Source organism: Callithrix jacchus, chromosome 5 (genome assembly GCF_049354715.1).
Source record: "Callithrix jacchus isolate 240 chromosome 5, calJac240_pri, whole genome shotgun sequence".
Taxonomy (NCBI): domain Eukaryota; kingdom Metazoa; phylum Chordata; class Mammalia; order Primates; family Cebidae; genus Callithrix; species Callithrix jacchus.
The window spans coordinates 103,329,864-103,351,850 of record NC_133506.1 but is presented as its reverse complement, the minus strand read 5'-3'; the positions used below and the strand labels follow the sequence as shown (position 1 = coordinate 103,351,850).

Here is a 21,987-nt window from a genome sequence, read left to right as displayed (position 1 = left end):
CCTGGGACCCAGAACTGAAAAATTACATGCACTGAGTAAGGAAAATTGGAGAGCTCATCACAAGGCTCCTGCTCTCAAGTTACAAAATAGGCATCTGCTTTAAACAGGAACAAGAAGCCAATAAAAGGAATCATCCTGCTAGGCAGGTGAGGAAGACCTACCTAAAGGGAATAGAAAAAACTATGATTGGTCCCTTCAACAAGAGAGGTCCCAGAGGGGACCTCAGTACAGAAGTGCTCTGAATCCACGGTAAGAAACACCTAATACACCTCCATCGTCTTTGCACTTGAGAATGATTCTGGTCCTAAACAGGGGCGCATGTGGGAATTAAAATGACTGCTGGCATACAGTTTAAAAAGTCTCTGAAGAGGAACATTGGGGAAAGTATGATAAATCCTGGCACCAGCAACTTCATTAGGTGCATAAAATATTTCAGAAGAAGTGGGGAAAAATGTTTATTGTCTAGTTTGATAATCATGCATGCTAACCCATCATCTTACACCACTCCCTGTGGTTAACAGCTGTTTGAAAGTAAACAGCCAGGGACTACCAGCGCCGTTCTCCAACCTTAGCTTCCATATTGAAGAGTGGCTTGACATGTTCCCTGTAAAACTCCAAGGGTGTTACGGGGCCAATCTTCTGATAATTTTTATCTTTGTCTCGATACTCCCAGGTGAATGTCTCTGGTGGATTACCCAAACAGATGCACACCACTCGGAATATCTGGAAGAGAGAAAGAGGACAGACGAGCAATGGCTAGGGGGACATGTTATTTTTTTCACCTCTTCACTTTCCTTAAGCTTAGGTAACACAAGAAGTTAGTGGTTAAATTCAAACCAGAAATTTCACAAGAAATCTTATACCATGTCAAAAATCGGAAAGCTGATGTCTGGGATTTGCTATCAGTCAACTTGTGAGTTCTCAAATAAATATTGTGAACAATGCAATTCTGAATGTTAATATTTATTAAACTTCCTTGGCCAAGATCTGCCTACCATTGATACTAACAAGATCTGAGTTGCTGCTCTGCTGATTATTTTTCAAGTAACAAATAATGACAAATTTTATAAATGGATTTCCTTCCCTTTATGCATTGATGTTTTTCTTATATTACAACACAGGTCTCTACTCATAGGAAAGAAACTAGTTTTCAGCTGGAGTTGGATGACAATGCCTATTAAAAGTATTATTAGAAGAGAAGAGCCAGGTGAGGTGGCTCATGCCTGTAATCCCAGCACTTTGGGAGGGTGAGGCAGGAGGATCACTTGAACACAGGAGTTCAAGACCAGCCTGGACAACATAGTGAAACCACATCTTAAAAAAGAAAAAATGAGCCAGGTATGGTGGCTCATGCCTGCAGTCCCAGCTGCTCAGGAGGCTGAGGTGTGAGAATCACTTGAGCCCAGGAGGCAGAGGCTGCAGTGAGCCATGATTGTGTCACTACACTCCAGCCTGGGTGACAGAGCAAGATCCTATCTCAAAAAATACAAAAAGTAGGGGTACATGTTCTCAGGATCTCCTGAGAGCTATTTCATGGTTAAATTAAAAAAAAAAAGGTATAAAAATTAGCCAGGCAGGGTAGCCTGCACCTGTGGGTGGTCCCAGCTACTCGGGAGGCTGAGATAGGGTGACCACTTGAGCCCAGGAGGCAGAGGTTGCAGTGAGGTGAGATTACACCACTGCACTCCAGCCTGGGTGACAGAGCAAGGACCCTGTCTCAAAAATAAGACGAGTAACTTTTAGTAATAAGGTATAATTTTTTGGGTTGTGAGACAACATATTTTCTAATGATGTCACAATACCTTCAAGTTAACATCATTACAATCCAAGGATGTATTTTATATTGTTTTCATTTTATAGGAATGCAAAGATAAGGCCAGGAGAGATCAGGAGTTTGAGACCAGCCTGGCCAACATGGTGAAACCCCGTCTCTACTACAGATCCAAAAAAATTAGCTGAGCCTGGTGGCACACACCTATAATCTCAGCTACTCAGAGGCTGAGGCAAGAGAATTGCTTGAACCCGGGAGGCAAAGGTTGCAGTGAGCCGAGATTGTGCCATTGCACTCCAGCCTGGGTGACAGAGTGACACGCCATCTCCAAAAAAAGTAGAAAAAGAGACATACCTTGCACAAGGACAGAATATAGAAAGTATTCTTCCTCTTCCTTTTTTTTTTTTGACAGAGTCTTGCTCTGTTGCCAGGCTGGAGTGCAGTGGTAGTGATCCTGGCTCATTCCAACTTCCATTTTCTGGTTTTAAGCAATTCTCCTGCCTCAGCCTCCCAAGTAACTGGGACTACAGGCACACACCACCATGCTCAGCTAAGTTTTTTGTATTTTTAGTAGAGATGGGGTTTTACCATGTTGGCCAGGATGGTCTTGATCTCTTGACCTTGTGATCTGCCCACCTCGGCCTCCCAAAGTGCTGGGATTACAGGCGTGAGCCACTGTGCAGAGGCACAAGTACTTACTCTTCTATATCAGATGTCCTTGTCTTTTTAAAAATGTAACACTATGATCTGCCTCTCCCTTCTACACCTACAGTCACCACCCTGATCCAATCACCTATTACCTGCATTATTTATACCACACATTTGTATCTGCTATCAAGTTCAAGAGAAACAAATTTCATATTTACCAAGTGTGCCTATTTTGTGCTAGATACTATGTATCTGGCTAGGTCCACTTAATTCTCATAACACCCTCTCAAGGTATAATTCCCTCCACTGCCCCCTCACCGTTTTTTTCCTTCTTGCTCTTTTTTAATCAGATATTGAGACACAAAGAAACCAAGTAATTTACTTAAGGTCATATAGCCCAAGCAGAAAACCACAATCTAAACTGAGGTCACATGCTGTCAACAACAACAACAACAAAGTATTGCCCCTTGGCTACAGGATTTAAAAAGGGAAGATTTACTGACCATCTACTGTGCTGTACTTTCACTATCATATCTCTTAAGCCTCTCAACAAAGATGGTAGATATTATCCCCCTCTTACAGATAAAGAAATCATGGTTCAGGGAAATAAATCACTTGCCTAAAGTTATACAGCCAGTAAATGGCAGAATTAGGATTTGAACACAGGTCTGACTTTAATGCTGTTTCCAAAACTCCATCTATCTACCATTTACTGTAACTTTGTAGGGTTCATATAACTTGTCTCCCATAAAAGATTATAAACTTCTTAAAGAACATGATCATGGATATTTTGTGTCCTTTATAGCATCTAGCAGGGCTGGGGACATGTGGTAGGTATACCAGTTAATCTGAACACTGTTCCTTTCTCCATATCACCACAGGATAAGAAATGTTAAAAAGCACTACTTTTGTCAACTCACTTCCCTGTTGAAGATCCAATGTTTCCCTATTACCTCCCACAACAAATCTAAACTCCGTGACCTAATTTCTTGTTCTTACTTTTTAACTCAAGCATAACATATGTTAAGTGTGTAAAACACACTAATCTTAAGTATACAGCTCAATTTCGTTTTTTTATTAAAAACATACATATATACCCATGTAACCATCATTCACATCAAAATACAGAACATTTCCGGGGCTTTGGAAGTTCTCTGGCTCCTTTGCTGTAAATAACTCATAACTTCCACCAGATAACCACTATTTTTACTTTATAACCATCGATTAGTTTTGCCTGTCCTTTAACTTCACATATAAGTATTCAAAGAACATATTATCTTTTGTGTGTGGCTTCCTTTGGCGGACATAATACCTGTGAAATTCACACATATTGCTATGTATATGAGCAATTTGTTCTTCACTGCTGTGATTCTACTATCTTAACAGAAGCAAGTTATCTTACAGAAGTTAAGCTTGTTGTTTTGTTTTGTTCTGTTTTCCAAGAAAGAACGTTCCTTTATTAAGGTTTATTATATGTGTCATGAGCCTGAACATCTGGTCATTAAATAATCTCTCTTTAACACGGTGTCACTCTCAAGTTAGTTTCTACCACAGAAAAGAAGAGGCAGGGTATCACATAAGCAACTATAATTGAGTTACTCTAGCCAAGGATTAATGAGCTCTGTTTGGGATTCACATGGAACAGTCATTTTGCATTTGCTCAGTGCCAAGGCTACAAATGACAACTTAGGCATCTGTCATTATGAGGAGGACACTGCCACTGGTAACTACGATCAAGTCAATGACAATGAAGGTGTACAGTCAGAATATGTTTAGATTAGAAAGGTTTTAAAGACTTAAATGGTTTTAAAGACTAGTACTTTGAACTAGTAACTATTGTTACATGTTTATCTATATGTAGTAGTGGAAACAATTAGATCATTTCTCAGTTACCCAAGGGTGGTAAATCCAGCTCAGCCAGGCCCTGGCCAAAAAAGGAGGCAAGGCCAGGCCCAATTAAGACAAAGATAACTATGTGAATTTCTGTTTACTTTTAAACATATTCTAAAGATAAATACAAACGTTTTACACTAGAATATGCAAAATAACTTATGCACTTGACTCCCTATTTGAAACAAAAAGTGTTAAATTCCTCCTTCTCCCAAATACATTAGAGGAAATCCACATTTCTGCTATCTAAATGAATTCTGTAGTGAGTCCTTTTGTAAGACAATACTTATGCCCTATCACCTATGTTTTATAAATCTGAATTTTATCAAAGATATAGCTAAGGCATAAATAAGGATAAGGGTGATATTTCTTTCTCTTTAGATTCTAGTAAAACTTTGTGGCCGGGCGCAGTGGCTCACGCCTGTAATCCCAGCACTTTGGGAGGCCGAGGTGGGTGGATCACGAGGTCAAGAGATCGAGACCATCCTGGTCAAAATGGTGAAACCCCGTCTCTACTAAAAATACAAAAAATTAGCTGGGCGTGGTGGCGCGTGCCTGTAATCCCAGCTACTTAGGAGGCTGAGGCAGGAGAACTGCCTGAACCCAGGAGGTGGAGGTTGCAGTGAGCCGAGATCGCGCCATTACACTCCAGCCTGAGTAACAAGAGCGAAACTCCATCTCAAAAAAAAAAAAGCTTTGTAACTTGAGATGTGTTGCTTTGTTTTATACTATTTGTTTACCATCACTATAAATTATCCAAAGTCATTAATATTTCAGTCTGTAACATTTTAGAAGGAATATGTGACTCTGCACCAAATAACGACAGTTAATTAAATGAGCTTTAATTTTTTTTTTTTTTTTTTGACATGGAGTCTCGCACTGTTGCCAAGCTGTAGTGCAGTGGCGTGACCTAGACTTCCTGCAATCTCTGCCTCGTGGGTTCAAGCAGTTCTCCTGCCTCAGCGTCCCGAGTAGCTGGGACTACAGGTGTGCATCACCATGCCAAGCTAATTTTTTTTTTTTTTTCTAATTTTTTAGTAGAGACGGGGTTTCATCATGTTGGCCAGGCTGGTCTTGATCTCCTGACCTCGTGATTCGCCCACCTCAGCCTCCCAAAGTGCTGGGATTACAGGCATGAACCACAACGCCCGGCCTAATTTTTTTTTTTTTTTAAGACAGGGTTTCACCATGTTGGTCAGGCTGGTCTTGAACTCCCGACCTCAGGAGTAATCCAAAGTGCTTGGATTACAGGCGTTGAGCCACCACACCTGGCTTAAATGAGCTCTAATTTTTTAAAAATGCTCCAAAGAATAACTTCCATGGTCTCTGATACTTTATTTCCTTGATAAGAGACTCTGCAATTCTGAAAAATCATTCCCTGGGCAGTGAGCTTTAGATATCCAAGTCTGCTCTCTGGTGGGCAACACAGGAGTGTCACCTGATTCTCAAAAGATCTACTTGGCATTCAGGACAAAAGATACTGGACATTGAACACAAGAGATTACATAGAAATTAATGAGTACAACCATATTCCTAAGAATATAATTACACATTAAATTAATATTGAAACAAACAATTAGCCCATTTAGGGAAATGTATTTGTGACTTTAATTAAAATCGCTCACTTCCCATCCCAGTACTTCTTATCTTTTCTCCTTTATTTTTCTCCACAGCACTTATCTTCTGGCATATTGTACTTCTTCTTCTTGTACACTTTGCTTTGCCTACTAGAGCGTAAACTACACAAAGGTATTCTTTTCTGTTTTGTTCACTGTTCAATCTCCAATGCCTCGAACAGTGTCAGGTACATATGTTAAAGAAATATTTACCGAACACATGACTTTCTTTGGGAGTGGGGACAGAGCCTCACTCTGTCACCCAGGCTGGAGTGTGGTGGCATGATCTCAGCTTACTGCAACCTCTGCCTCCAGGGTTCAAGCCATTCTCATGCCTCAGCCTCCCAAGTAGCTGGGATTACAGACATGAACCACCATGCCTGGCCAATTTTTTGTATTTTCAGTAGAGACAGAGTTTTGTCACATTGGCCAGGCTGGTCTCGAACTCACCCTCAAATGACTCTCCTCTCTCCCAAAGGGCTGGGATATGGGTGTGAGCCACCAAGTCCAGCCCGCAACCAGCCCTGAGCACTTTTGTCATTTCAAACCAAATTTAGAACCAACCTGATAAAGGGGGTGGACTCGGAATATGGGCTTTCCAAAATGCTAGAAAGCTGAAGGCAAAGATATACATGGCTCAATGACACCTGGCAACTGATTCTGCTTTTCCTCAACTCCTCAAATGAACAATGATGCGATCCTATTCATTCTGAGTCTGGTTTAAAAAGAACAAAAGCAGCCAATGTTTCTAACTATTTCCTTAAATATGGATTACTGAGAAAGGTCCCCTAAAATTGTGATATGAGTACCAAAGTATAAAGGGCAGCCTGCCCAAAATTGAGCTCAATTTTTTGATTGATGGAGACCCTTCACTTGTACCCTGGGGGTGGGTGTCAAGGGAAGCTATGCTGAATGCATCTGCACTTGCCTCTTGGGGCCATTTGTCTTCTGATTATGATTTTATATCTTTAGCTAATTAAATCGGGAACTTAAACTAACCTACAACACTGTGGATTATATAGTCCCTTTCTAGCAACATGTAACTAGAAAAGCTGCAACTGGTGCCAGAAAGGACCAAGCCCTATTTCCAGTTTAAACATATTTCGTAAGAAGATAAATTATAAAGAAGGGTCCTACCTCTCAAGTCTCATTTTATAAAGGAGCTCCACTGTAACAGATTTCTAAAAATATTTTCAGGCAAGATATAGTGGCTCATGCCTGTAATACCAGCATGTTGGGAGGCTAAAGTGGGAGGGTAACTTGAGCCTGGGAGATTGATGCTGCAGTGAGCTGTGCTGCAGCTGTGATCCTGATACTGCACTCCAGCCTAGGCAACAGAGCAAGACCTATCTCAAAAAACAAACAAACAAACAAAAAACTCCCTGTTTATTTTAAATGACTTGCTGAAGTATAACATGGTTAAAAAAAATGGAATCAGGAGAGAAAGGCAAAAGAATGAGATATGAAATAAGGGGAAAAAAGGCGTAGATCCCAATTTAAAGACAAATTATATGGGATTGAATTAATTCCCATACTCATGATAGACATCAAGTGCAAAGGAGGAGGAAAAGATGCAGCAGTTGAGAGTCAGTCATAAGTCTTAGAAGGGCCAAGAACCTGGCTGGGCGCTATTGCTCATGCCTGTAATCCCAGCACTTTGGGAGGCTGAGGCAAGTGGATCACAAGGTCAAGAGATCGAGACCATCTGCCCAACATGGTGAAACCCCGTTTTTACTAAAAATACAAAAATTAGCTGGGCATGGTGGTGCATGCCTGTAATCCCAGCTACTCAGGAGGCTGAGGCAGGAGAATCACCTGAACCTGGGAGGCAGAGGCTGCAGTAAGCCAAGATCGCCCACTGTACTCCAGCCTGGGAGACAGAGCAAGACTCTGTCAAAAAAAGAAAAAAGGGCAAGAACCTTAAACAGTTGTTTAAGGCAGCTACAGGCAGACACAGAATGGAGAGGTTAGAACAGTAAGGCAGTCTAAAGATAACAACCAAACTACTTGAAAGAGAGCAAAACTTCTATTATTTATTCTTCTGCTCAAAAATCTTCCTGATTTCTCAGTGCCTGTTCAATTGCGGCAAACTCTCATGTTAGTATTCTAAGTTCTTATCATCTATGTCTAATTCTACCTTTCCACTGTTATGGCTAAAAGATTTCAGTGCTTGAAACCACTGCAGAAGAGACAGAATCTTAGTCTTCATTTGTATTTGCAATACTGGGTTTCTGAGAAACTCTAATATAGTAAAGTCTAAAGCACTGTAAAAATATTAATTAATTCTACTGTATAAAAATGTAAAGCCCTACAATCATTTGCCCCAACTTTAAAAAAATTTTTTAAGAGACAGGGTGTCACTCTATTGCCCAAGCTGGAGTGCAGTGGTATAATCATAGCTCATTGCAGCCTTGAATTCCTGGGCTCAAATGATCCTATAGCCTCAGCCTACCATGTAGCTAGGATTACAGGCACAGACCACCACATCCAGCTAATTTTTTCATTTTCTTGTAGATGGGGTCTCTGCTGCTCAGACTGGTCTCAAGTTCCTATGCTCAAGTGATCCTCCTCCCTTGGCCACCCAAGGCAATGTGATTAGAGACATGAGCCACTGTGCACAGTCTACCCCAACTTTTTTAGTTTTACTGACGGAGAAAGTCTCAAAGGTAAAATGACTATTGATCAAAGAATAGAATGGTTACAAGAACACTAAAGCAGTCACAGAAAACAGCTCAACTTTGAAGAAAGTACAGTGCTGTGGGTAAATAAGCTAGTTATAGGAGAGGAGTAAGGAACCTACCTTAGTGACTGTGTACTCACAGAGGAAGGGGAGAAGGGAAGACAATTCTCTACTACTTTCTGGTAGGCAATGAAAGAAGGGCAAAGATCTGCTTCTTTAAAAAAAAAAAAAAACTAAAACCACCTATGCCTGCAAAAGCAGGCAGAAAAGCAGATGCCTCTAGAGGCATTAAATGTGTTTTCAGGCACAGAAAGACCTAAAAATGTACACTTTAGGCCAGGCGTGGTGGCTCACACCTGTAATCCCAGCACTTTGGGAGGCTAAGGCGGGCAGATCATCTGAGGTTGGGAGTTTGAGACCAGCCTGACCAACATGGAGAAACCCCGTCTATACTAAAAATACAAAATTAGCCAGGTGTGGTGGCACGTGCCTGTAATTCCAGCTACTCGAGAGGCTGAGGAAGGAGAATTGCTTGAACCCAGGAGGCGGAGGTTGCAGTGAGCCGAGATCGTGCCATTGCACTCAGCCTGGGTAACAAAAGGGAAACTCCAACTCAAAAAAAAAAAGTACACTTTAAAACTATGCACTTCTGTGATGTTAAAGAGAATGAACTCACATAGATGATAACTCAGTTAAATAATGATCTTGAGATTATTTTAGAGGTGTTTATATCAGGAAATAGAAATGCAGACTATCTGGCCCCACCCTACACCTACTCAATCAATCTGCATTTTAACAAGATCCCAAGGTGATTCATGTGCACATTGAAGTCTCACAGCCCTACTTTAGACCACATCTATTCTTTCCCTCTTTCAAAACCTTGCTTCTTTATTATTGTTTCTCTCATTCACACCTGCTAATCTTTTCTACATACTGGTTCCCTCACACTGTCATAACTGCCAAAAGCCTTCTTTCCTATCTGTAAATTCACTCTTCAATATTCCAGGACATTATCCCAATACTTCCCTTTTCCTTGTCCTCCACATCCAATTAATTAGCAAGTCCTGACAGCTTCACTTCCAAAATACACTCTGAAATTTCTTTTGTTTCTGATATGGTGTCTTGCTCTGTCACTCAAGCTGGAGTGAAATGGTGACAATCATAGCTCACTGCAGCCTGGAACTCCTGGGCACAAGTGATCCTCCCACCTCAGCCTCCTGTGTAGTATATGCCATCAAACCCCAACATTTTATATATTTGATGTTAAAAATGTACTTTTTAATCAAAGTTGTCTTTAAAATAAAAATACAGATAATTAGGTTCTATTCTCAGGGAAATTGACTTTGTGGGTTTGGGACAAGTTAGGACTACGTATTGTTTTTAATAGCAAGAGCCACTGCTGTAGAATTTAAGTCAATCATAATGGCTTCTTTTCCCTTTTTGTGGCACTGACAAACATTGTTTTGGGCCTTTGACTGATTTTAGAGATGAGGTCTCACAATGTTGCCCAGGTAGCACTTGAACTCCTGGGCTTCTGGACTCAAGTGATCTTCCTGCCTTAGCCTCCCAAGTAGCTGGCATTACAAGTGTCACCACTATACCTGGCTACATTTTGTTTTTTAACAGACAGAGATTTTGGGTTCTGGTTTTTTTTTTTTTTTTTTTTTTTTTTTTTTGAGACAGAGCCTTACTCTGTCACCCAGGCTGGAGTTCAGTGGCACGATCTTGGCCTCCTCCACCTGAAGGGTTCCAGTGATTCTCATGTCTCAGCCACTCAAGCAGCTGTCATTACAGGGGTGCACTACCACGCCCAGCTATTTTTTTTCGTATTTTAGTAGAGATAGGGTTTTGCCATGTTGGCCAGGCTGGTCTTAAACTCCTGGCCTCAAGCGATCCACCTGCCTCAACCTCCCAAAGTGCTAGAATTATAGGCGTGAGCCACTGTGCCCAACCGAGAATACATTAATAATCTTAAGAGGATCTGCAGGCTACAAAAATGGACACTGAAATAACATTGCAATAGAGGTGACTACACAGCTCTAAAACAAATATGCCTTGTCGGTCATCTCAACAAGCAGCCTGCACCTCACTTCTCTCAGTAAAAATGTCTTTAGCATAAACATATTAAAATGTGTTTTAATAAATTCAAAGCCATCTGAGCTTCATGGCTGTTAATTAAGTCATTATTTTGACTTGCCTACTAGGTTATAGGCAAATCATAGGTACTAATTTGTGACTTTAAAACTGCAGCTAGACTCTCCATTACCAAAGAGTCAGATTCAATAAAAAGGAGTCATTTGGGGGACTGTAAAAACTTTAAAACCTTATACACAGGACCAGGCATGGTGGCTCATGCTTATAATACCTACAATCTTTGAGAGGCTGAGGTGGGAGGATTGCTTGAGCCCAGGTGGTGGAGATCAGCCCAGGAAACATATGAGACTAAATCTCCACAAAAGTGTTTTTAAAAAATTAACTAGACATGATGGCATGCACCTGTAGTCCCAGCTACTTGGGAGGCTGAAGCAGGAGGCTCACTTGAGTCCAGGAGCTACGACTGCACCCCCGCACTCCAGCCTGGGCAACAAAGCGAGACTCTGTCTCTAAGGGGGAAAAAACCCTTACACACAAAATTCTTTAGTAAATAGTTTAGGTAGCATCATTAAGTAAATAATCCTATAAAACATTCATACGAAGGACTGGGTAAAGTAGGATCTTACTATTTCTCTGAGGCAAGAGTAGGGGAGGAAAAAAATATGTGAAACATATCTGCCCTAATTCTTATCAGCCAATAATCATACTCTACCAATGATGAGGACATGAATCTTAGATGAACCATTAGCTCAAAGATCATTAAAGAAAACATCAAAGGCCAAATGGATGTTTACAATCTATAGCAGTATTGTCTGGGCCCTTTTCCATAACTGTTCACAGAACCTTCATTCCTACTATACCCCCACCATCTTAACCTAATCCTAAATAAAGGCAAATTATTTAGGAGATACAGCTTCTGCAAGATCATTCCAAGCAGGAAGGGAAGAGAAGTAACATTTACAGAATTCCTGCTATGTGCCAGGAACTATGCCTGCATGCTTATGTTTAATTCCTTATTTGATTCCCCAAAAATCCAATAAGGAAAGTATTTTAGATCCTGAACTGAACCTCAGACAGGTTAACTAACTTATCTAGGATGACAGACTGTTAAGTAAAAGAGCCAGAATTTAAATCCATGTATGTCTGACTTCAAAGCCTATTTTTTCCTACTATACTAAGATGCCTCTCTTCCGTAAGAATTTGAGATAAAAATTAGGTTATTTAAATGCATTTGGTAAATGAAATTTCTGCATTCGTCCACTTAACAAATATTTAAGAAAAAGCTATTGTGTAAAACACTAGGCTAGACATGTTAAACATGAACTGAGTCTTTAGAGCAGCTTAAGGAACTTGCCCCAGGATATACGTCTACTAAGTAATGAGAAGACTAAAACTCAGACAGCCTGATTCCAGAGATAACACACTCCACTACTCCACTATGCTGCCTCTCTAAAATTTAAAGGATAACATGAGTGAAGCATTAGTGTTCTCCATTGCAGTGAAAAAAAGTAGGCCATTTTAATTCCACACAGTCCTGAAAGGAAGCCTAACAAAGGGCCCACTGGCTGACAAAGGGAAACATTTATTCTTTCCTCAAACCAATTTCAGTTTTATGTATATTTATTCTGGATATAGATGTATTAGTAATAAAAATTCTTAACTGTCTTGATCATAAATAATATTACCACCTCCTATTTGTTTAGTGTTTTTTTACATTTTCCAAAGTGTTTTTACATACATTATTTTAACAAATATAACCATCAACAGCTCATCTTTATTTACACAGAAAAAAGCCAAAAGTTCTGACATACCTGCAACATCCCTTACATCTCTGCCTTTCTAGCTTAATTTGCTACCCATCATACTGACACAAGTTATATGTTTCAGCCACATTATTCCCTGAAGATTCTATCTTTGTTCATGGCACTATTCATACAATTCCTTTTGCCTAGAATGGTCTTCCTTGTTATCTACCTGGTAAATTCTGACTTCTCTTTCAAGACGTGGTTCAAATATCTTCCCTATGTAACCTTCAGTTCACTGAGCTAGTCACTCCCTCCTCTATGACCACCAAATCAGTTTTTACACATCTAGCATAGGATTTATTATAATTATAGATGTGTTTTCTTTTTCCCAAGAGACTGAGCTCTTTAAGAGCAGTGACTATATCTTTCTCATCTGTTTCCTCAGTGCCAAACTCATAAAATGTTTTTAATATTTATGAAATGATAAAAGAATGATTATACAAACCACTAAACTAGGAATTAGAAAACCTAAGTCCAAGTCCTATACTAAAAGGCAAAGTAAGTTTTAAGCTCAGTTTTTTCAGCTGTAAAATAAGTAATTTTAAATTCAATTAAACATTTGTTTTCATGATGTATACTTCCTAATCATTAATTTAACAGATGGGAATATTCTGAGTTCTTTAGAAGGGTCACAAAAAAAATCCAAATTTCGTTATTACCTCCTCCATCATGCCATCCTGTGTGGCCGAGATTTCTCCTTTGGTTGCTCCACTGTGTACCAGGTTCCGTAGTCGTATACAGAATTCTCTCATCTATGATAGAAACTTATTCAGCACTCCAATAGTTACCCAAATTCAATTGTAAATGAGCCTCATAGACCAACGCTAGTTCTATTTAATTTTAATCGATGTATAGCTCAAACCATACTCATGCAAAGTTCATAAAGGCAAATGTTTTTCTTCAACTTGTCCATTTAAACGCATAGCTAAAAATACTTTCCATAAGGAGAAAAGGTATAAATTATTCCTCCAAAGTACTAGATGGAACTGCTCTTGCTCTGCAAATATCATGTAAAGATGTTTTATGTGCCTGGGCTTGGGAAAAACATCTGATTACATAATTCCTATCACTCAGAAAAAGCAGGAGACAAGATAATTATGCCACTAAGTTACTCTGGTAGATTTTTTACTTAGAATTTCAACAGCTGTCCATTTTACCTTCTCTGCCAACTGACGATGACCATGGTTATGCCATCCTCCAGTAAAATTTTCTTTTTTTTTTTAGCTGCCCAAGATAAACGGAAATCTAACCAAGTGCTAAAGAAGATGTTGCTCTCACTTCAAATAAAATCAATGCCATACTATTAATGATCTTTTAGCCTTTGGATAAAGGCGAAAAGTGTTTTCAGGGTAGAAAATAACCTACTTCTAATGTTAGGGAAACACATCTATAGTTTATTTTAAAATATAATCTTCTCCCAGGAAGATGAAAAATCCCATTTTAGCCTCATGGATTAGGACAGCAGATTCTGGCAACTCCCAGTTCTCAAAAAGGATGGTTGGCTAGCAAAGCAGCATCCCTGTAGGAATTGTAATTCTCCTTGGGAAAACTGGTTATGTAGACAAGACATAATGATTCATTAAGATAAACTGAAGCAAATAAAAAGCAGTTCAGTAACTGCATCAACTCTTTAGTGGGTGGATAAACCACATTGATGTGGTCTGGGGAAGTCTCAGAACATAGCACCCTCTTTAAAGGCATCTTGCAAATAGTTCTTTTTTGTTTTACTATCATATAAAGGAGTTCTAGCCCACCTCCACTAGAACCAAGTGAGAGACACAACGCCCTAAGTGCTTGTGGCCAATATTAATTGGACATAGGTCTTTATTTCCTAAATACTCCCCTAAGAAAACATTAAAATCAATAGAAATAAAGGTGGAAGTTTTTTTATAAGGAAAAGCCCTCTAATTTTAACTATTTTTAAACAATATGTAGCTACATTGCTTTTGACAGACATTGACATCAGTAGTTATCTTGTATACAAACTATATACACTATATACCCAGGAACCCCCTTTAAAAAATAAGTTTTAAGGAAAGTACACTACTAAGTACTTTAAGTATTCAGTACAACCCTGCTTCAAACACTGTACCTTGTGATTCAGAATATCATTCATCCTTCTGGTTGCCTCTGTTGTATAAGACTCAGGGAAGCATTTCTTAGGAATAACACCATATTTTTCTGAAAGAAAACAAATTTCCAGTGTTCAATACGGTAAAAGATTAGAAACCCTGCCAAAAATAGTGATTGTTTTAAAAATTAGGCCATATTTTGCTGGCTTAATTCAGAAAATCCTATACTTCATATCATTAAGCAGGGATTTTTGTTTGTTTGTTTGAAGACAGAGTTTTACTCTGTCACTCAGGCTAGAGTGCTGTGACGCAATTCTGGCCCACTGCAGTCTTAAACTCCCAGGCTCAGCCTCCTGAGTAGCTGCAACTATGGTACATGATACCATGCCCAGCTAATTTTGTTTTATTTTCTATAGAGACAGGGTCCCACTATGTTACCCAGGCTGGTATCAAACTCCTGGGCTTGAGCAATCCTCCTGCCCCGGCCTCCCAAAGTGCTAGGATGCCTGAGCCACCTCACGCAGCCTAAGCAGGTTTTTAATGTGCATATTTATCTAACTAGAATTAATTCTATTCTTTTTATCTATGATACCTTGTCACTTCTCAGCCTTTTGGTCAAGATCAAGTGTATTTATCATACTTCTGTAAAGTTCTCAGCATGATGAGATTTCCCCAAAAGATAATGTTTTGAAGATATTTTTAAAACAGCTGCAGTTTTAATGTGTTTCTTGATTCTATCAATGGAAAGGACAACAGTTTTTTCATGGAAAGTTAGTACTACTTAATACTACCTTTTCTTTTCCAGCCCAACCTTCACAGTAGCTATCTGCTTACCCCTCACTTAAGAAAGTCACTCTACAGGTGAGAATGGGAAATAAAGGTCCTTGGAAGTAACTATATATCCTTCGTGGAGACCGATTCCACTCTGTATGTAACCACCAAAGAAATGGCCAGTGCCTACCTACAGAGGCTTAATCATGCTGAGTTTCAGTTCCATTAAAGAAAGAACTCTTACCAACAATATTGACAAGCATATCCCACTGGCCACCATCATTTGCAGGGTTCATAAGCAAATACTGCACCAGCCTCCCATCCTCAGGCTCCTTTCTCTGGGCTGTGTCCACAAAAGCATTCAAGAAGAAATAACAGCGTTCAACCTAAAGAGTAAAGAAAGTTAAATAAAATTAGAAAAAAGAGCCAATAATTTTATTGGCATTATCAACAGAATGGGAGTCTTGTAATTACCATGAAACCAACACAATAGTTTTTTTTTTTCTTCTTTTTAAAAACATGAGTATTTCATGAATTTGCATGTCATGCTATAGAGGCCATGCTAATCTTCTCTGTATCATCCTAGTTTGGGTATATGCGATGCTGAAACAAGCACCATAATAAGTACTTTTAAACTAAAATTGGTAATTAAACATTGTATCTGATTTCATCAGAATATTGGAAGTTTCTTCTTATACCTGTGTATGTATCCCAATATATTGTGTATATGTGTACAGTGCTTATATTCCAATATTAAAACAAAACCTGGTATTTAGAGTCTTTAATCAATAAACATTTAATGAACACTTACATTATATAGATTTTCTTATTTTTAGACAGGGTCATGCTCTGTTGCCTAGGCTGGAGGGCAGTGGTGCAATTTCACTGCAGCCTTAACCTCCCGGGCTCAAGCAATCCTCCCACCTCAGCCTCCTGAGTAGCTGGAAGTACAGGTGTGCACCACCACATCTGGCTAATTCCCTTATTTTCTGTAGAGACAGGGTTTTGCTATGTCCAGACTGGTCTCGAATTCCTGGGCTGAAGCAATCCTCTCACCTCAGGTTCCCAAGTGCTGGGATTACAGGCTTACAGGCATGAGCCATTAAACCAGGTTAGCAATATACATTTTGAAGATTAGGAAAAGGAATATGGTCAGGCACAGTGGCTCACGTCTGATATCCCAGCACTTTGGGAGGCTGAGGCAGACAGATCACTTGAGGTCAGGAGTTTGAGACCTGCCTGGCCAAGATGGTCAAACACCCTGTCTCTACTGAAAATACAAAAATTAATTGGGCTTGCTGGCATGTGCCTGTGATTCCAGCTACGTAGGAGGCTGAGTTGGGAGGAAGGCTTAAACCCGGTAGGCAGAGGTCACAGTGAGTCGAGACTGTGTCAAAAATAAATAAATAAATAAATAAAATTCTTTACTCTTTTTCAGACAAGTACTAAAGAAGGGAAATTAGGTCCTAGAAAAGAACAAATAACCTAAAAAGATGTTTAAAAGGGAGATATATTCAATTGAATATTGATTATAAAATTCAAAATTTCAAATAGACAAGCAGTAAGGTAAGTCAGTAAGTTTATTATTTCATTGCAAAAAAATAGACACTTAACCAAAAATAGTTCTGCCTTTGAAAGAGTCAACTTTTGATACTCTGGAAGTCAGAATGAAAGGTGTTTCACCTATCATGAAAGGGCAGGCTGCAACTGGAAAAGCAACAAATGAAGAGGCAGTCCCTACGGAGGCTGATATCGATACAAAAAGAATCTGGCAAGATCAGTCCCATACCTTGTCCCAAAAAAACAGGTAAGATTGACTAAACTCAAATTCTTCAATATTTAATTTTTTCATGAATGGAAGCCTCATAACATTCAGACAAGAAAAGATCCAGCATCGCCCTGAAACAAGAAAGCACATCAAGAAATTATGAGGGTTCACACAGATAGCATTGCTCCAACTGTTATTTTCCAACCACGAACTCATGACACAATCTGGACAATTCAGAAAGAGTAAATCAGTAAGAGCAGAAAAATTAAAAACAAAACAAAAAAAGAAAGGTGGTATTTTTAGCAATATATATGCAAAGGTTTAATATCTATAACACAAACACTCTTTAAATATCAAATAAAGAATCCATTACAAATCACCCAAGAAAATCACATTAGAAAAAGAAACATGCTAGAAAACCATGAACAGAGATCACAAACAGATCATTCAGGGGCCAAAAAAGATACAAACTGTAGAAGCAGTTTTAAAAGTTCATGATAAGACATCTGTTAAGTGGGGAAACAACATTTCATTTATTTATTTGGGGAAATAAGCATCATTATCAATCTGGATAGGGATCTAAATAGGTACAAAGTATCTGAATGCAATTTGGCAATATCTAGCAAAAGCTTTAAAAAGCCCTACCCATCCAGCCGGGTGCAGTGGCTCATGCCTGTAATCCCAGCATTTTGGGAGGCCAAGGTGGGTGGATCATCTGATGTTAGGAGTTTGAGACCAGCCTGGTCAACACAGTGAAACCTTATCTCTACTAAAAATACAAAAATTAGCCGGGTATGGTTGCACGTGTCTGCAATCCCAGCCATTCAGGAGACTGAGGCATGACAATCGCTTGAACCCAGGAAGCAGATGTTGCAGTGAGCCAAGACTGCGCCATTGTACTCCAGCCTGGGTAACAGGGCAAGACTCTGTCTCAAAAAATAAAGAAAAAAAAGCCTCTACCCTTTAATCTGGAATATGCATTTCAATATGTTTCAATATAGGCTGACCTTAACATAAGTCAATACTCCATTGTTCCACTGATAAGTCAAAAAAAAAAGGGCAGATATTTGCCTAACTGGATTTTATCAACACTTAAAGATTATACGAATAGCAAATTGTCTACCCATAATATTTTAGTTTTTTATTTTTGGAGACAGAGTCGCACTCTGTCACCCTGGATGGAGTGCAGTGGTGCCATCTCAGCTCACTGCAACCTCTGCCTCCTGATTCTCGTGCCTCAGCCTTCTGAGTAGCTGGAATTACAGGTGCATGCCACCACGCCCACCTAATTTCTGTATTTTTAGTAGAGCCAGGCTTTTGCCATGTCAGCCAGGCTGGTCTCAAACTCCTGACCTCAAGTGATCTACTCCGCCTATTCTCAGCCTCCCAGAGCTCTAGGATTATAGGCATGAGCCACAGCATCTGGCCAATACTTTAGTAATTTAAATATATCTTAGATTTAAAATCATGTTAACATAATAAATGGACTTAGAAGCACTGTGTTTCCCACTTTACATGTCATTTTCACACTGATTCAATCTTCACATGTACCTAGCAGTCAGTATCTGTGCCATCATTAGATCCATTCTTTCAATCGGCACACGTCATCTTTCTTCCATCTAGAATGTTTGAGTCACAGCAATGTTTTGAATCCATGCATGATGCTGTCCCTGAAAATTCTATACCAAGCATCAACTACACAATCAGATTCTTCATGTGTCCTGTATGTGTATAATCACAAACTCCACGTCACCACTTCCTGTTCTGACTTAAGTGGTCTTCATTTAAAAGGTCTATTTACAACATCAATTTATTCAAATTTGTCACCTTTTAAAAGAAGCTGATTCAATAAAAGGATCTCTGTAAGCATGCAAAAATGTATGCATCTGAGGTTTTTCAGAATAAAGTCTTCTCCAAATTGTACTCTACTTCAAAATAAATTAACTGAGAGTGCCCATTAGAAAAGTCTTCAAGGTCTTAAATATAGGGTAATTCTCTCTTCTCTGAAGGAAAATTCTGAAGGAAAAACCTTGAGTTGTATTGGGTATAACTTTACTGGTATGAAAATATGTTTATAATATATTGGTAAGTGAAAAAAGTAGGTAGACTACATAACAATGTATAGGCTATCAACCCACATTAAACACACATACACACACACACACACACACACACACACACACACACAAAGACCTGACAAATATATAGCAAAAATATTCACCTGGTATTTGTAAATATTGTACATTAAACAAAAATAATTTTGTAACAAGAAAAAAACTCTACAGTTAACTATAGTGTTTTCTGAAAGTCACTAGTGCCTTACTATAGTTCATCTTTTCCTTAGATTTATCTGTATGCAACCTCTCTTCTATATGCTACATATTTCTAGTAGAAGGGATCTGGATGCACTGGTGATGTGAAAACTGCATGAAAATAAAGTACACAGCTCACATGCTATTTGAATCTTTTGTATATATTAAAGTAACACTGCAAAATGTGTAAGACCTGACCTGTTCCCTAAGAGATCACTGCAATCTAAACTATGTAGGACCACTGTAACATTACCAACTGGATCATCTGTAGCCTGAGAGTTCACACCACTCCAAGCACTTTCTTCTAGAGCAAAACACTAATTATTGTAAGGTCTTGACTTTTTCCTTAACATTTAAAAATCAACTTTATTGATGTATAACGTACATACTATAAAATGTATTCGTGAAACGTGTGCTTTGTGAGTTCTGACTGACTATAAACAAGCACTAATGTGCTTCCTGTTCATACAGATAGACTGGGAGTCGTTTTTAAGTAGATAAAGACTTTTTAAAAATCCTTTTACTACAATATTGTGGTGAGAATGTGCTCCTTAATTAGATCCCTAGAAATCCAATCTTTCACTGTAGCTGTTTTTCTGAGAGTGGTGTAAGAAAGTAGAGAGCAAAACGAGACTTCTTGACCAGTAAGACACGAGAACAGAACTTTCTCCAGTGTTACAAACTGATCTACTGGTGGGAACTGAGCCCATCAACACATTAGCTTCAGTTGTAACCAAGAAGCAGCTTTAAAAGTAACACCTGATGGCATTTTAATGTAATTACATTGTATCTTTCCTATTTCATAAATTTGTATAGGGCCTTCAGGGCATTTCTGGAGAGTCCTCCAAGAATATGAACATTTCCGCAATGCTCTGTTTTGTGACCAAGACCATCGATCTGCAAGACATGGGCTACAAACCACGTAAACATCAGGACATAATATAGTGAATTACACTCAAACGTATGCTCACGGACTTGTCACTTTAGTACTCTAACCGCATGTGCTAACAAGCCACAGTACACTAAAACAAACCACATGGGTAATGTTCTTAGACCTGCCTGTACCTGTACCTCATTCTCTACGAATTTACGACCAGCTCTTTCAGTACGAACTTAAGACCACTCGTAAAGACACCAAAATGGGATGCTGTCAGGAAGGTCAAGGAAAAGTACGGGAGAAGTGGAAGCCCATACCTGAGCTCTTCTGGTTGGTGACGGGCTTGCCTTCCTGGGGCACGGCGTGCTGGAACACATGCTGCGCGCGCTGCACCGTGGCCCGCTTCAGACAGATGTCCAGCAGGTCGTGGGTGGTCCCGACATTCTGGGCAAGTACGAACTGGGGGTCGGAATTCAGTTTCTGTATTAGAGCAGCTACCTTCTCCGAATTCAGTCCTGTTGGGAAACCAAACGGGATTTCAATGCCAAAAAGACCGGGGGAAAGAGCTGATCTGGGGCTCCCGCATCCCGGATCTAACTTGGTAAGCGCATCCTGAGGTGCCCGCTGCAGCGGGGAAACCCAGGAGCAGCATCCACCTCCAAGGCGCCGTTTCCCTTCAGGGCCCCTCCAGGCCGCTCCAGCCTGCCCCGAAAGCTCCCTCCCCGCCATCGCCCCCAGCCTTCCCCGCCGCCGGGCCTCACGAGGACCGCGGAGCTCCTCCAGAGAGGACCACGGCGGCGCCTCACCCGCGCTGCTCATGGCGCCCACGGTGCCCGGCGAGGTAACGGTAGCTTCCAGGGTCCTCGGGCGAGCTCCGGGACTGCGCTGCGGCTCGCTGCCTAGGTGGCCCGACCGGCTTCTTACACCCGGAGCGCCGGAAGAAGGAAACCGGCTCTGCTGCGGCGGCCAGGAGTCTGAGGTCGGGAGAAACGGGGTCCGCGGAGGGACAAAACTACCCCTCGCGTTGCTGAGTCAGCGACGTCGGAGCTAGCCCCGCCCGGGGGAGGGCCGACGGGGGCGGCCTGGCTGACGCGCTAGGTCGGCCCGCGCCCACAGCCGCGCACGACCACACCATTGCCCTGCGCGCCTGGGCGGCGCCGGAGCGCGATCCCCCACTACCCCGATGGGTTCCCGCCTCCGCGCTGCGCGGGCGCCTTGCTACAATCAGGCCAGCTCCAGGAGGGAGGCTGACGGGTTCCCTACGGGCCCAGACCCCGAGTACTCACTCTGGCATAGGGGAATTGTCCCCAGGAAGCCTTGTGAGAAGCCAAAAGCGGGCTCGAGGCGGGAGGGAGATGCTGAGAGGTTCCGTAATTAAGCGTCGGGCTTAGGACGGGTTGATTTGTCACAATACATGCACCCGAAGGCTCTTCCTACCGTAGGCTTCGTTTGCTGACCAATCACTGCATTTTCAATGGCCACTTGTTGATTGGATCAGAATCAAATAATTGTCTTGGAGGAGAAATTGGAGCCAAGCTCTTTCCCACCCACTCCAAAGCTACTACCAGAGTTCTGCAAATAGACATGTGCTCATTTCAAGAACACTACCCATCTGGTCTTCATGGAGTCCACGAATGTCTCCTATGTAGTCCAGCATGTCCTGTTGGGTTTAACTCAGGAGAG

General features: G+C 40.6%; 1 protein-coding gene and 1 non-coding gene across 2 annotated transcripts in view; both read right to left on the bottom strand.

The window, feature by feature from the left end:
* The window catches only part of BLMH (bleomycin hydrolase), a 46,157-nt gene extending 24,871 nt beyond the window's left edge, over positions 1–21,286 (bottom strand). Inside the window, exons 1-7 of the mRNA XM_035300888.3 lie at positions 21,111–21,286; positions 20,622–20,819; positions 17,137–17,246; positions 15,592–15,733; positions 14,597–14,685; positions 13,164–13,256; positions 568–723 (exon numbers count right to left, since the gene is read on the bottom strand). Of these exons, the coding sequence (XP_035156779.1) occupies positions 568–723; positions 13,164–13,256; positions 14,597–14,685; positions 15,592–15,733; positions 17,137–17,246; positions 20,622–20,819; positions 21,111–21,123 (801 nt within the window). The 5' untranslated portion in view covers positions 21,124–21,286. The remainder of the gene's footprint in view (positions 1–567; positions 724–13,163; positions 13,257–14,596; positions 14,686–15,591; positions 15,734–17,136; positions 17,247–20,621; positions 20,820–21,110) is intronic.
* Positions 15,860–15,961, bottom strand: LOC118154286 (U6 spliceosomal RNA). The gene has a single exon (XR_004744165.1). It is a non-coding gene; the product is annotated as a U6 spliceosomal RNA (small nuclear RNA).
* Positions 21,287–21,987: the final 701 nt, after the last annotated feature.